The 16,557-nt window shown below is 43.2% G+C and overlaps 1 protein-coding gene across 9 annotated transcripts in view; it reads left to right on the forward strand.

Moving 5' to 3' along the window:
* The window catches only part of TENM4 (teneurin transmembrane protein 4), an 850,566-nt gene that overhangs the window by 653,907 nt on the left and 180,102 nt on the right, over nucleotides 1–16,557 (forward strand). For 6 of the 9 annotated variants that reach the window (XM_061628962.1, XM_061628964.1, XM_061628965.1 and 3 more), the window contains 2 exons: nucleotides 3,862–4,079; nucleotides 6,484–6,694. In XM_061628962.1, the coding sequence (XP_061484946.1) occupies nucleotides 3,862–4,079; nucleotides 6,484–6,694 (429 nt within the window). The remainder of the gene's footprint in view (nucleotides 1–3,861; nucleotides 4,080–6,483; nucleotides 6,695–16,557) is intronic. The other 3 variants (XM_061628963.1, XM_061628967.1, XM_061628969.1) reach the window with 1 other exon arrangement.

A 16,557-nucleotide genomic window follows, 5' to 3' on the forward strand; every position in this document is an offset into this window, starting at 1 on the left:
TGTTACAATTTATCGCCCTTATCCTAAACATTTTATTTAGAAGCAAAGATGAGTGATTACTTACTTCTGCGTAAATGCCAGTTTAATATCTGGAAGCTGTCCTCTTCTTAATTGTCCTGTGGTGGGTCCTTGCCTTGTGTGTCATTTCCTGGCTTCCTCAAGATGCCATGAGGAATTGGTACTTACTGGAATTAGTAAGCTGCAGCTGTTCAGAAGCACATAAGACCAGTCTTTGCTCAGGAGAAATGAAAAAAAACACTGACAGCTTGACAACCTATGAGATAGCAGCTAATGAGGAATCCATGGCAGAAATACCTGCAAAAGGTGAAGTCCTGACTTTTTTTTCCCCCAAAAGCAAGCATTAACCACTTTTGTGGTGGGTCAGGATTTGGCTCTAGGGATGCAGTGGGCATGTTTATCATCCCTTCCAAAATGGAAAGGTGTCATGCTGATGAAAGCAAGGTGTTTTGAACGAAATTCTAGTTAAATTAAACTGTCTCACTTATGGTTCATGTTGCAACTCCTGAGTCCCTGCCTCTCCTTCGCCCATGGGCACTGCCCTATCCAATATCATTCTGCTTATCATAACCACTGGGGTTCTAGTCCAGCTACCATATTTTCATTTGTGTTCTTGGGGATGATGCAGTATACATTTTTTTAAAAAAAGATTAGCCACTGTGTATGATCAAGCAAGGAGAAAATATGGAAAGCATAGGAGCCAGAATTGGGGGAGGGAAGCCTGCGAAAGTGACCAGAAACAACCGGTTGCAAGCTATGTCATAGCACAGGATCAACAGGTCTGAGGATAGGGCCGAGTTTCCTGACTGTTTAAACTGGGTAGCATTGCTGTAAGGTATTTAACTTGCCAATCCTATACAATTATAACTGGTTGAAGTTTCTATTGGAATTGGCCATCCAGGTAGAAATGGAACTCTGGAGTGCTGTGACCCCAGTTCTCAACTGAGGCAGTCTGCCCAGAAGGATACCATGTCAGTAGCAGAGAAAGCCACAAAAAGGTCCAGGAGAATTAGCAAGGTCACACTTCCTTTGTCCATCGAAAGACAACCCCATGGTTTTCATATCATGCTAAGCCAAACTGTGGCTTAGCAGGAACCCTGGGTTGTGGTTAAGCAGACTAACCGCAAGCTGTAACTTAGTTCGCTTGTATGGTCCCAGACGTTTGCGTGGGCCCACTAAAGCCATAGTTTGGCTAAGCACGACATGCAAACGAGGTCAAAGGCTGTTTCAGTACTAAAACTGGAACAGAAACCAGACTGAAATGTATCCAGATGACTTGTGTCATCAAAGCGTTGCTCACCCACTGCCCACTTGAGTACCTTGCCCCCAAAGGGAAGATTTGTGACTGAAGCAGCACCAGGACCCAGAGAGAGCTTCTTTCAGAGTTATTGCATGTCCACCTCCATCAGGGCAGCTGAGGCCACCCTTCGTGTAGCCAGGAGGGGCAAGCAAGCAAGTGGCAGAGCGCATCCCTGCATGCATCCCTGTTCATGTCCTTGAGCCTCAGTAACTCATCTAACAAAATTGGTCTAGATGGTGCTCATTGGCTAAGTGGATTCATAATTGAAGAGGGTGCATGTGTTCTAAATTAGTTACTGTTAAGGGCATTGTTCCAGTCAGGAGGCACAGATGGAACAGAGACTCACTCAGATGCACAGGGAATGGGTTCCTCTGTGGACACATGAAGAAGAAAAAATCTCACCCTAATCCTAATGGAACATAGGAAGTTGCCGTATAGTGAATCAGCCCCCTTGGTCCGTCTTGCTCAGATTGGCCGTGGCTGTCCACGGTTTCGGGCAGGAGTCCCTCCCAGCCCTGCCTGAAGATGATGCTAGGGCTTGAACTTGGGACCTTTGCATGCAGATCAGATGCTGTACCACTGAGCTGCAGCCCTACAGCACAAAAACATGCTTTTTACATGTTTGAAAGATGAAACTTTTGGGGTGTAACAGTGGAGTAATCTCTAGTTTTATTTCAGGTGACAGGGAAGAAGCAACTGCCAGGTGGCTCGTCCTTTGTTCATTGCCCCATGCTCATAGTTACAAATCTGAAAAGAACTCCTGACAGCTGGATTTCCGTATATACACCAATACCACCCACTTGTTTTAAATAAAGTCACACCAGAGCATCTAACCTGATGTGTCCACAGGGGGAGTTTATGCTGACTTGATAACAGATGGAATCACTTAACATTTTAAGTAGACGTTTTCTATCTAGAATAGGAAAAAAATTATTTTATGGCTTCAAGAATATGCTACCAATCATGACCTTGCCACTAAACATGCCCTGTCAGGGAATTTGGCTGTATAAAAAGGTGGTGGATGGAGAAGGTGTTTTAATTCTTGTTTCCCCAAATGCTGCTTAGATTTTTTTTTTCTAAAGAGGAAAGACAACAAAAATCCACACAAACGTGGCATCAGTTCCTATGATTATTTTAGTTTATCTTCCTGAGAGCTCCATTTATTTTATTCATTTTTTTCCTGTTTAGGGTAGAGCTGTGCACGAATGGCCTTCTGAACTTCACCACCCTGGTTGCAGGGAGAAAACAATAGGTGGACCATTTCATGGAATTTCTCCCATTGAGGAAGGGAAATTCTTCCAACTTTTCTCAGGAGGAATGCTCATCATTAACAATGGCTTCCTCTTTTTTGCTATGGTTTTTGTTGTGCTGCTGCGTTGGTATCAGTGGTGGCTGGTGTCCAACAGCAGGTGGCGCCAGAGCCAATGACAGGCAGAGCCAACTAATTCTAGTTTTGCCCCTGTCCTTCTCCCTGCCAAGTTCTGCAAGAGCAGCACTGAAACTAAGGAGGCAGGCAAGTAAGAAGGAAGGAAGATCAGGGCTGGCTGAGGACAGTCTGAGGTTGATGGAGCAGTGCCCCATTCACCCTAATGGAGCAGCTTCCCTGATTGGGAGCCTGGGCACCGTTTTTCATCCTGCACAATGCCCCTGAGCTAGCATCGCTCCTAGGAATTGTGGTGAGGGTGCATGGAATTGTGGAGAATATTTGGGGAGAAAATCTGCAAAGTGGCCTTTTTTTTAGAGGGGTGAGAAGAAAAATCTCAAATGTTTTATCAGAAATAAAAAATGTCTTCTGAGACATGTCGGCTCAGCTCTAGTTTAGTGTCCTTCTTTCAGTCAAACATAACATAGCCAGATTTAATGATTCAGGAAGATGAGACAGTTGAGAATTTTCTTAGAGTAATAAAAAAGCTGGCCTTCCGGCCTTTTATTGCCCTCTTTAGAGCCTAAAGATGCTAGATGATGGCCATGTGCACTGTTGAAATGCTATGTTTTGGGGGGCGATGTGAGACTGCTGAGCAATCAGAAGCCACTCACCGGGTAGAGAGGAGCCACTATGATCGCTTCCCAACCGGAGGGACACTTACCTGGAGAGACAAGGTGACTGGGAGGTCGGCACTGTCAGGAGCACCAGATTGCCTCCACTGGCGTGTTTGCCCAGCATCGACCTTCCGACCACTTTGCCCTTCTTCCTCCCAGGAAGCAATGCCACCCTACCCACACGTCTTACCAAAATGCTTTCATGCATCCTTCGAATTTTCTCGGATGTTTCTTTCAAGCAGGAATCTCCAGATTTGGTGGTAACTCTGAGCCTGCCTCCAGCCATGGTTCACTTATTTGCAGTGTGGAAATGCACCCCATAACGTAGGGTAAACAACTCCTCTGGCTTTGTGGCTTTAATAATAAGTATGAAGAGGTACAATGCAGGGGAGGAGCATGATCATTTCCACTAGCCATCATCATAGACTGCCACAGAGGTGATGATTGGGAGCAGCATTATAATTATCTGATCCCACATTTTCTTTTATTTTCCTGTATCTCAGCAGGAAAGCCGAGTAGTTTCTTTCCAGATGACAGTTTTATAGACACTGGGGAGATTGACGTTGGCAGGCGAGCCATGCAGAAGATCCCTCCTGGTATCTTTTGGAGATCTCAGGTGTTCATTGACCACCCAGTGTATCTGAAGTTCAACGTTTCATTAGGAAAGTCTGCGTTGGTTGGGATTTATGGCAGGAAAGGCCTCCCTCCTTCACACACACAGGTAAGAAGAATGCAATCATCTTGGGGTATGTTGAGCTCAGAGAATATACGACTGCAGCTCTGCTGCTTGGGGCCCTATAATCTCCCAGGCCGGGAGATAGTATTATTATGTAGGTTCCGTCCTCTCGCCTCGCTGTGAGGTCCCAGGGGTGAGTACTTTAAAAAGACAATATTAAAAGCAGCTAAAACAGGTTACAATCAAGAGGATCTGGTGGGTCCTAACATATAAGGTGGCAAAGGTACAGAGGTGCGCCTTGACATAATGAAGGTGCCAGATGACCTCTTGGGAAGGGAATTCCACAACTTTGGGAATGCCCTCTGCCAGCTCCCAGCCCCCCCCCCAAACATCTGAGGGTGGTGGAACTGCCAGCCCCCTCTGCTGATCTCAACACCTGAGAGGGTCTGTAGGACTTCCACATATTTGGGGCCTGTAGTGGGGATCGTATCAGTAGTCAGACCATTAGTCCATCTTACACATTGTTGTCTCCTGCAGCCACTCTCAAGTCCCACAAACACGGCTGAAATAGAAAAAGGAACCAAAAATTTAAAAAATGGCACAGGAAAGGGGGACAAATTTCTAAATATTAGTGGACGTAGATAGCAAGCTTGTGGTGTAGCGGTTCGAGTGTTGGACCTGAGAGATCAGGGTTCAAATCCCCATTTGGCGCGAAGCCCAGTATTTGACCTTGGGCTATAACCCTTCACAGGATTATTGTGAAAATAAAAGAAGGAGGGGGAGAACCATGTGTGCCACCTTGAGCTCCTTGGAGGAAAGGTGGCACATGAGTGTAAATAAATAAATATCAACCTTGGGCTGCCTTAGCAAAAGATTCCAGATGGGCTGTGAGCAAACATCTGTCTAACAGTGGTGTCAGAAATGGAAGATGCCCTGTGGTGGAGTTCCATCACGGAGAAGACCCTCTCTCATGTGCCCACCCCCATGCCTCAGATGGCAGTGGAACATGGAGACTTCCCCCATTATTAATCAAAGCATACTGCCCGGCTCATGTCAGAGGAGGCAGTCCATTCGACCGCAATTTTATAGGCACTTAGACTGGAGCAAGTCCCTTTGTAGACAAGTATAGCTACTTTTTACTTTACTTTCTACCTTTTAAGCATTTGTAGGTGCCTCAATTTCTCATTAATTCCCAAATACCTATTTTACCAGTAGCATCTACTACAGCAGAATATTTGAATGCAGGGAGTGCATATCTAAAGACAATGTAGTCTGGATAATTGGTCAATTACCTGTTTTGGATGGGGTCGTACTCACCCTGAACGAACAGGTTCATACATAGTCTGGGTGTGCTCTTGGATCCATCTTTGATCACTAGAGGGCCAGGTGACTTCAGTGGCTCAGAGTGCCTTTTACCAGCTTCAGCTAGTAAGACAGCTGCAGCCATTTCTGAACGAGAATAGCCTGACCGCTCTTGTGCATACGCTCTGTGTGGGGCTGTGTGTGGGGCTGCCCTTGAGGTTGGTCCAGAAGCTGTGACTAGTGCAAAATGTGGCAGCTTGGCTGCTCACTGGTACAGAATATTGCTATCATATTATGCCACTGCTGAAAGTATTGCGCTGTCTGTCAGGTAGCTACTGGGCAAAGTTCAAGGTGCTGGTACTGGTATACAAATCCTTTACAGCTTGGGACCAGGATAACTAAAAGATTGTCTCATCCACTATATACCCTCATTGTGCTATGCAGGAGAGGGCATCAGACAGATACTATCTTGTCAGGACGTCCCTTCTGCACAATGTTGGAATCGGGCCTTTAGCATGGCAGCACCCAGCATTTGGAACTCCCTCCCATTATATATCAGTCAGCTGCTGTCTCTGTTATCTTTTCAGCACCCATTGTCTGTATCTGTATTTGAAATAGTTTTTATCTATGTAATTTTTTACAGTACATATGCTTCCATTATATTGTGAAATAGCTCTGAGATGTTTCATAGGAAGTGATTTCATATAAATATATAATTTAGTAACCACTTTGTAACCTATTTAGAGGTTTTATTTACAGTTAACAGTTACAATTTTTAAATATAAAATTATAATAATTACTACTAGTAATAGTAATAATAATAATAAAATTTATATCCCATGCTTTTTCCCAAAGTTGCCCCTTGACAGAAAACAAGTGATAAAACAATAAAAATATCCTAAAAACAAAATATCGTAAAAATATCTTTAAAAAAACCAATACAGATGCAGACTGGGATAAAGCTCTCTACTTAAAAAGCTTGGTGAAATAAATAAATAATAAATGAAAAACAGATTTTTTTCATTTTTTACAAAATTCTACTGCACAATTCTAACCTAGATACAGATTTCAGTAACCTTGACCCAAAAATATTAAATGTTGTCTTCTTTTTTCTTGCCCATTTCCACGTCTTTTCTTTGTGTTCCAGTTTGACTTTGTAGAGTTGCTTGATGGGAGGCGACTACTTACTCAGGAGGCCCGGAGCCTAGAAGGTCCTCAGCGGCAACCCAAGGGATTTGTGCCACTGGCCAGTCATGAGACAGGATTTATTCAGTATTTGGATTCAGGAATGTGGCACCTCGCCTTTTACAACGATGGGAAAGAGTCTGAGATGATCTCGTTTCTCACCACTACCATTGGTAAGAACGTACTTTGTGGGGAAGAGGTGTCTGCTTTTTAGTCTTTCCAAGTCAGTGTTGGTACAGGGTTGTCATTTTCCAGCTTACAAAATGCCAAACCTGATCAAACAGTATTTCTGACAATGATGTCACTCTGGCCCAAACTGAATGTGTTCAAATGCTAATATTTCTCAGCCCTAGAAATGCCATAGAGCAAGAGTTGCCAACCTTTTTTGGCCAGTGGGTATGTTTGGAATTTTGAGACAGTGCTGTGGGCATCAATCACAAAATGGTTGCCATGGGGTATGTAGCACAACACAAAATGGCTGCCACACCATACAGAGCAGAAGTAGACAGGACCACAGAATGGTTACAGGCATACCTCACCAGCACCACTACTACCAATCAGTGGGGGGAAGGCACCTATATCAGTGCACTGGCTCACAGAGAGAAACTCTTTTCATGTCTCCTCTGTTCAGAATGCAAGGGGTGCCCAGTTCTAACACCCAAGTCATGTCTAGGCATGTCTGTGGGGTAGGGAAGGGCGACAGTTTTTGATTCACTTCACATTTAAAACCAAATTGATCAAATCTGCACTTTTCGAAACAACATGGGGGCCAAAACATAGCCATCTGTCAAAATTCACATTTACTCTAATTTTGCAGTGCACCTTGCCAACCAACCAGTTTACAAAAATGCATATATTAGTGGAAGGTGTATATAGAAAATGAATATATGAGTAAAAATAATATGCAAAAATGCATGGTATGACAAGAAGCGGCTTGCAAAAATGTATACATTAGTCGAAGCTCCCTACAAAAATAAAAATAGTAAATTGCTGCAGAAATGTGGAGACCTGAATTTAAGATTGGAAAAATGAGAAACTGAGAGAACCGAAATTGACAGATCCTTCCATGGGGCATGTTCGATGTATCAGAGGCCGAGCCAGTGCAAACATGACCTAACCAAGCTGAGCAAACAGTTTCTCGTACATTGTGAATAATTACTGAGACCTTTTGTGAGCACCATTGGAGGTACTGGCAGGCACTGGCTACCACTGTGACAATCCCTACCATAGACACTGCTTTCTATTAGACAGGCACCATCCCTGTTATCTTTTCAGTACCTACTGAAGACCATCCTCTTTCAACAAGCCTTTTAAGTAGAGACCTTATCCCAGTGTGTGTCTGTGTTGGAATTGCTTTTACAGATTTTTAAAAAGCTTTTTAAAGAGATATTTTTAAGGATGTTTTGTTTTAATATGTTTTAAAGCCTTTTGTTTTTTAGATGTTTCAGAGTGTGTATTTATTTATTTCCCGCCCTTCCTCCCAGTAGAAGACCAGAGCAGCAAACAAAAGCACTAAAAACACTTTAAACCATCATAAAAACAGACTTTAAGATATATTAAAACAACTTTAAAAATTTTTTTAAAAGAGCTTTAAAAAACTTTCTTTAAAAAAAAAAAGGTTGCTTTTAGTGTTTTTGTTTGCCACCCTGAGCTTCTAGGAGGAAGGACAAGATATAAATTTAATAAATAAATAGTTTGGGAGATGCCAAGTCTTACGAATATAGTAAGAACCCTCCTGGTTCATACCAAAGGACTGTCTGGTCCAACATCATGTTTCCCACAGCGGCCACAATATGAGAACCGAAACACAGCCATCCTCTGAAATTCACACATATTCGAATTTTGTGATGCAGTTCGCCAACTAAACAATATTTACAAAAATGCATATAATAGGGGAAAGTCAGGATCATTCAGCCCATGGTATTCCCAATCTCTATGTACGGATGTGAAAGTTGGACAGTGAAAAAAGCAGATAAGAGAAAAATCAACTCATTTGAAATGTGGTGTTGGAGGAGAGCTTTGCGGATACCATGGACTGTGAAAAAGACGAATAATTGGGTGTTAGAATAAATTAAACCAGAACTGTCGCTAGAAGCTAAAATGATGAAACGGAGGTTATCATACTTTGGACACATCATGAGAAGACCTGATTCACTAGAAAAGACAATAATGCTGGGAAAAACAGAAGGGAGTAGAAAAAGAGGAAGACCAAACAAGAGTTGGATTCATTTCATAAAGGAAGCCACAGACCTGAACTTACAAGATCTGAGCAGGGTGGTTCATGACAGATGCTCTTGGAGGTTACTGATTCATAGGATCGCCATAAGTTGTAATCGACTTGAAGGCACATAACAACAACAACATGCTGTAAATTTGGTATTCTTCCTTTATGCGATTTTTCTGAATTAGGGAAGAGACACAGTTTTCAGTTCGTCTCCATTATAAGTCATAATCAACTTGAAGGCACATAACAATAGGGGAAAGAGTGCATAAAAATGAATATATTTATTTATTTATTTTATTTTATTTATATACCGCCCTAAGCCCAAGGGCTCTCTGGGCGGTGTACATAACAATAAAACAATCAGAAAATATATAAATACAATAATACAATGGAATCAAACCAAACAGACGTAAACAAAAATCAAAACAGCAGCAAAATACATCAATAAATATTAGTAGTACACATTAAAATGCAAAAATAACATGCAAAAAGACATGATGTGATGAGAAATGGCTTGCAAAAATATGTACCTTTGACAAAACTGTTTACAAAAATGTGTTTATTTGGAGAAATTTGCAATAATATGGTGGAGAATTTTCATGAGGATTTTTAAAAAAAAAAAAAAATCTCAGATTGCTGCAGAAATGTAGAGGACTGTATTTAACATTAGAAAAGTGAGGAACTGAGAGAGCCGAAAGTGACTGATGTTTCCATCCGTAGTGGTAGGGCAGCATTAATTTGTTCATACTGCGGGTGGTGGGATGAGGTTGAGGCAGAGTATCTTGCCCTCTGTCTACCCAGGGAATTTGGGGCTGGTGAGAGATTTGATCCAGGAATTTCTTGGCTCACAGCCACTGCATTACCAAACCATGCCAAGCAGTCTAGATTTTTTCTCTCTCTGCTATAAGCTGAGACTGACATTATTTGTGGTGAGTTTTTTTTTAAAAAAAATTTAAGTCCCCAATAAATATCAGGAGACTGTCAATGAAATCACACAGGGTGGTCATACTTAACAGCTATTTTATATTTCACTGAATGCAGGCAACCATATTGCTTATCCCCTAATCCATCTTGTAATTCGGAGACCCTCCCATAAAAATTAATACTTAGCAGTCTCCCAACCACAATGATTATTTAATGGTCTATTTTTTTCCCTTGACTGCAAAACAGCGGGTCCTTCTGAGCTTTCTATTAATCCTTCTCCCCAAAGAGGCCTTGGCGTTGAGTCTCTGCTGTCTGCAATAGTTATCTGAGAGCTATTGGCTGTAATTTGTCTTGGCAGGTTAATTAAAAAATTTAGGTCTTATTAAAGCAAAGTCATTAAGCCTGCAATATACTTTTTTTTTAATTTTACCTTGAAAGTTTACTTAATCACAGTTTGAAATGCAATGATAATGTTCTGCTTTCAGATAGAAACACTGGAACTTTAAGCAGATCTTTGCTGTCAGGGACATACACCTTCTCTGATACACGTATACACATCTGCTCTAACCCATTTGTCATTAAGTCGCGCTGAAAATAATTACACTTTAATTTACCAACTGGTAATCTGACCCTACGGAATGCAGTTTTATTTTGCACTTCCCTTGTAGCTTATGATTGGAAATGAGATGGCCTCTCCAGAGCATTCTCCCCTCCAGAGGAACTTTCCAAGGTCTTTTCATGCAACAGTTGCTCTTGAAGAGATTTCCTTTGCCCTTGAGATTGGTCCGGAAGCTGCAGCTAGTGCAAAATGCAGTAGCTCACCTACTCACTGGGGCAGGATATCGCCACCATGTTATGCCACTGTTGAAAGAATTTCACAGGCTGCCAATTAGCTATCGGACTAAGTTATAGATGCTGGTTCCCAAAAATGAGGGCATTGGTAGAAAGAAAGTGGAAAGGCAAAGTCAACAGGGTCATATCACTCCCAAATGCTTCGAGGTCATTTAAAAACACAATATTAGAAGCTCAACTGCAATGTATACCACATATCAGGAAAGGTACCACCTGGGCCAATGTGGTTAATGAGCGGAGTCAAAGATGCTATTAGAGGCAAGAAGGTTTCCTTCAAAAAATGGAAATCTTGTCCAAATAAGGAGAATAAAAAGGAACACAAAATTTGCAGAAGATATGCAAGCAGACACTAAGGGGTGCTAAAAAAGAATCTGAGGAGCACATTGCTGAAAACATGAAAGACCAACAATAAAACAAATCTGTAAATATATTAAAAGCAGGAAACCATCCAGGGAGGCAGTTGGGCCCTTGGATGACAAGGGAGTCAAAGGTGTGCTAAAGCAAGATAAGGAGATTGCAGAGAAGGTAAATGAATTCTTTGCATCTGTCTTCATTGGGGTCTGAACTTCCAGTTCACTCCCAAGCTCCACCTCCAACAGCTCCTCCTGCTCGGAGGGCGCATCAACTACAGGAAGTGGAGCAGGGGTTGGATCAGGAGACTGAAAGATCCTCTGGAGGTGGAGTAAGGGAACAGGCTTCTGGTGATTCTGCCTTGCGTGAGGCTGCCAGCACCTTGGGGGAGGGACTGTCAGCCAGCAGATCAATGGGCTCCTCCCTGATTTTGCAGGCCAGCCTGTTCAACCCACTGGGCCCTTCCCCTGGATCCCAGTCCTCCCTTTCAGAGCAGCTCTGCGAAGGCCTCTCCGTGGGGCTCATGACATAACTGGGGCTAAAAGGTGTGTGTGTGTGTGTGAGAGAGAGAGAGAGAGAGAGAGAGAGAGAGAGAAATTGGGTTTGCTACCTAGTTCTGATCTGCTGGCATTCTGATAGTCCGTCATTCCATCCCAAACGCCCCCCCCCCCACTTGCTTTGGTGCTTGCCGATTTGATCTGCTAAGTTAGTGGGTTTTATTATTTGGTTGCAGAAAAAAATGGTGCAGTTTTTAAGTGTAAATTATCATGGTGGTTTATTTTTTCCTGTTTATCACACCTACACACTGTTAGGAATGCATAAACTCAGATGAAATTATGAAGATAATTACGTAAAATGGGGAGGTAAAAAGTCCATGCTGATTGCAGCCGCGTCGCAAAAACTCCATGCCTATTACAGCCGCAGCTCATAACAAGAAATCTGTGCCGGTCCGAAAAGAAACAGACTGATGAATTCAGTCGGAATCCGGTACTTAGTGGATATTCTCCCCATATATATATGTAGGTAGGGAGGGAGGGAGAGAGAGAGAGAGAGAGAAAAAAAATAGTATGGGCACATTTTAAATCTTCTCAACGCTCTCAGCATTTTCTCTTCCTTTCCTGATTTTTGTCAGTGCCATAGGAAAGAGGACAGAGCAGGGTGAGTGGCGTGCTGTATTTATGAACTAGGGTGCGATGTTCCAGGGCACCAGGCAGATGGAAGAAGGCTAGATCTGTGCAGAATGAGGGAAATAGATTTATGTGGGCCGAGAGGGCAAGTTTGGGTGTGAGAGACAAGCTTTCAGATGCTTAATTTTAACTGTGATCTGCGATCTGTGGTGCAACTTATGCAAGAGCCGTTGGTCAGGTTTCATCCCGGAGTGACTCGCTTTCAAAAACCAGTTTGTAATTACAAAGAAGAATTAAAGATAGGATGGATACATATGAGCCACATCAGACTTCCCAGTACAGTAGCATGATGTTGGTGTCTCTAAATCTGAGCCGTTTTGAGGCTTTGGGAGTGTCAATACCTGTCTCTTTTAACACTTAGTTTGTTTTGGCTTATAAAGGCATAGTGACTGAGTCATTAGTGTTTTGTTTGTTTGTTTGCTTGTTTATTTGTTTATTTATATCCCGCCCTTCCTCCCAGCAGGAGCCCAGGGTGGCTTTTTTGAAAAAAAGATAAGCAGAGACCTAGGAAATGGTGGAGGCACTTTTTTTCTTTCTTTTAACTTCCAAGCAATGAAAAGCTGTTTGGTGGTTCAGGACTTCAGGGACGGCTTTTTATTGACTTTTTGGAAAGGGGCTGTAGAGGTATGGGAATCTGCCTTAGGCTGAGACAGACTATTGGTCCATCTTTCTCAGTGTTGTCCACACTGACTGGCAGCAGCTCTCCTGGGTTTCAGGCAGGGAGTCACTCCCACAGCTTTACCTAGAGATGCTGGGGATTGAACCTGGGACCTTCTGCATGCAAGGCACATGCTCTACCACTGAGCTATGGCCCTTCCCTTCAGTAGCTCAGCAGTTTACGTGCAGAATGTCCCGGGTTCATTCCCTGGTACTGTCAGGTGTTGTTTTTTTAAAGGATCAGACAGCAGGTGATGTGAGGTCTTTGTCTGAGACTGTAGAGGACCATAGCCAATCTAGTGGCCTGCAGTTGTGGTTGGACTCCCAACTCACATCAGCCCTAGCCAGCCTTGGCCAACTCTCAGGAATGATGGGAGCTGTAGTCCAGCAGATTTGAAAGGACAAACTTATCCCTGCTTCAGAGAACCTCTGCCAGTCAAAGTAGGCAGTACTGCACTAGATAAAATAAGTTGTTTGACTTGATATAGCATCACATGTTTCTTGTTTTTGTTAACCCACAGGAGTTAGAGGAATCAGCCAGATGTTTTGTGTGTGTGTGTGTGTGTGTGTGTATAAGACAGTTTTGAAAGCAACAAACAGAACTTCACTCAAGCTTGCTCTGGATCCCTATAAGGATTCCGTTAATCACCTAATGTATATATATGAACGTAATTGTGATTAACCAAACAGAGGTTTTTATTATATTAACAAAACGTTTCAGCTTCCGCCTTCATCAGCTGATGAAGGCAGAAGCTGAAACGTTTTGTTAATATAATAAAAACCTCTGTTTGGTTAATCACAATTACGTTCATATATATATATATAATTATATATATAATTATATGATTTTACTGTTCCTCCAAGGAGCTCAGGGTGGCATACATCTATCCCACCTCCCATTTTATAAAACAAAAGGGGAACATCATAAGCTTCACACTGAATTGGGATGGACTTTGGCTTGATCCAATAAAACTAGGTAACTAGGACTGTTTAACAGTGAAGCTAAGGACTAAACAGAAAACAAGCATAACATGTTGGCCTTCAACATGTCTGAGTCTGCATCTCTCTGTTAGATTAGGAAGATTTCCACAGGTGCTACCAACCCTGTTGGGCTATTTTGTCAGTAAAACATCAGATTTTCCATTTCTGGGGCTTAATTTGTATGAAAATATTAACATTATATATTGCTTTTCCCCCTCTGGTATAATGTATTTATGTTTATGTTTTTAAATGTAAGTTGCTTGGATATCTTTCAGGTTACAAGTGATTAATAGGTTTAATAAATAAATAATATTTATTTATTTATAAGGCACTTAGTATTAAAAAAAATCTCTAAGCAGTGTACAACATAAAAGTAGTAACAATAATATAATGAAAACCTGAAACAAGTAAAATAGTGGTATAAACACATAAAAACAGGAATTAGGGGGATTCATACAGAGAGAAACAGGGTCCAATCTTATTTATTTGTTTATTAAATTTCTATCCCACCCTTCCTCCCAAAGAAGCCCAGGGCAGCAAACAACAAGCAATAAAACATCTTAAAAAGCAATTCCAACATAGATGCAGACTGAGATAAGGTCTCTACTTAAAAGACTTGTTGAAAGAATTTATTTATTTATTTATTAAATTTTTATACCGCCCCATAGCCGAAGCTCTCTGGGCGGTTCACAACAGTCAAACATCAAATACAATAGGCTACATATAAACAAATTTAAAACTTTCTTTAAAAACTTTAAAATTATAAAAATTCACCAGAAGAATCAAGACAGTTGTCAACACATACTAAAATGTTAAAAAGTTAAAATGCCTGGGAGAAGAAGGTCTTCTGTAGGTGCTGAAAAGACAATTGAGATAAGGTCTCTACTTAAAAGGCTTGTTGAAAGAGGAAGGTCTTCAGTAGGTGCTGAAAAGACAATGGAGACGGCTCTTGTCTGATATTTAAGGGGAGGGAATTGCAAAGGAGAGGTGCCACAACATTAAAGGCCTGGTTCCTGTATTGTGCAGAATGGACCTCCTGATAAGGAGGTATCTGCAGGAGGCTGTCACCTGCAGAGTGGAGTGTTTGACTGAGCATATTATGGGATCTTATGAGTCGGGGAACCCTGGACGAAATGATATGTCAAGACATCAGAAGTAACAGATGGTCACTGCTTCACATATGGCAGAGACACGGGCATTCCATAGTTCCTCACACCAGAATCCAGAAGTTCATTGCTTCTGTATATGAAAATGCCGGAGAGGGAGGTGGGAGGCCAAGTTATAGGAAGTTTGGGCGGCAGGCGCTAGAAGGGTGCTGCTAGCAGACCACGCCGGAATAGGGGAACACGGGACAGATGCATTATATCCATCCCATGTTCCGGGTCTGCTCAGAACCAGACGAAAACTGGGGGACGCAAGGTTCCTACCGACCTTCGACTGCTGTTATGTAATGCCAGGTCTGTGGCTCAGAAAACCTCGCTCATCCATGATATGATCTTGGATGGGCGCGCAGACCTGGCATGTATTACGGAAACTTGGCTGGACGAAGCCTCTGCTCCAACTCTTGAGGCCATGTGTCCGCCAGGTTTCCGTTACGCACAGCAGCCGAGGGTGGGAAGGCGGGGAGGGGGTGTGGCAGTCATCTATCGAGAGTCCTTGGTTTTTGCCAGACCTCCCCTCCATAGGACTCAATTTGTTGATTGTATGTACTGGAGGTTGGGCCCGAAGGGCAGTTTAGGGATCTTGCTGGTGTACCGCCCACCCCGCTGCATGGCAGATTCCCTGGCCGAGGTGCTGGAGGTGGTCTCGGCTGTACGGGCATTGTCCCCAGAGCTGTTAGTTCTGGGTGACTTTAACGTGCATGCCGAGGCCGCTCTCATAGGAGCCCCTCGGGATTTCCTGGAAACCATGGCTTCCTGGGAACTGTACCTAAGTAATACTGGGCCCACCCATGTAGCCGGTCATGCTCTCGACCTAGTATTTGTCCTGGGAGAGGAGAGAAGTGGTCTGAAGTTGGGAGTGATTCTTGCCACTCCTGTGTCACGGTCAGACCACTACCTGGTAAATATGGACTTCTCGTTGCCATGCCCCCTCCGCAGGGGTGAAGGACCTATTAAAATGGTCCGCCCCAGACGCCTGATGGATCCGGATGGATTCCTGACAGCGCTTGGGGAATTGGAACCTGCTGAAGGTCGCCCGGTCGAAACCCTGGTGAAGGAGTGGAACGTGGGGATCACCAGGGCATTAGACCGGGTGGCTCCGAAACGTCCTCTCCCCCTGAATAGAACTCAGTTAGCACCATGGTATACACCGCGGTTGCGTAGTCTGAGACAGGAGGTGAGACGACTAGAGCGCCGGTGGCGGAAATCCCGCTCTGAAGATGTCCGGACACAGGTTAGAGCAGCAGTAGCTGCCTACCAAGTGGCAATAAAGGCAGGAAAGAAGGCTTTCTTTGCTGCCTCTATTGCGTCTGCGGAGTGCTGTCCCAGGAGGCTGTTCCAGGTGGTCCGAAGCCTGGTCGGTCCAGTTGCTCAGGAACCCTTGGAACAGTCAAAGGCCTCCTGTGACTTATTAGCAAAACACTTCGCCGATAAAATCAAACACTTACGGAGCTCGATCCCGTGCGCCGTGGACACAGTGGATGAACCAGAGTTGGCCAGTTACATGCCGGTAAGTTGGGATCGGTTTCGGCTTCTCCCTTCTGAGGAAGTGGACAAGGTGCTTTCATCTGTGAAGCCAACCACTTGTCTTACTGATCCTTGCCCTTCGTGGCTCCCTGTGAGCTGCAGAGAGAAATTGGGCGAGGGGATCAAAGCGGTGTTAAACGCATCCTTGAAAGAGGGTGTGATGCCATCAGCCT

The sequence above is a fragment of the Rhineura floridana genome, chromosome 5, assembly GCF_030035675.1.
Source record: "Rhineura floridana isolate rRhiFlo1 chromosome 5, rRhiFlo1.hap2, whole genome shotgun sequence".
Taxonomy (NCBI): domain Eukaryota; kingdom Metazoa; phylum Chordata; class Lepidosauria; order Squamata; family Rhineuridae; genus Rhineura; species Rhineura floridana.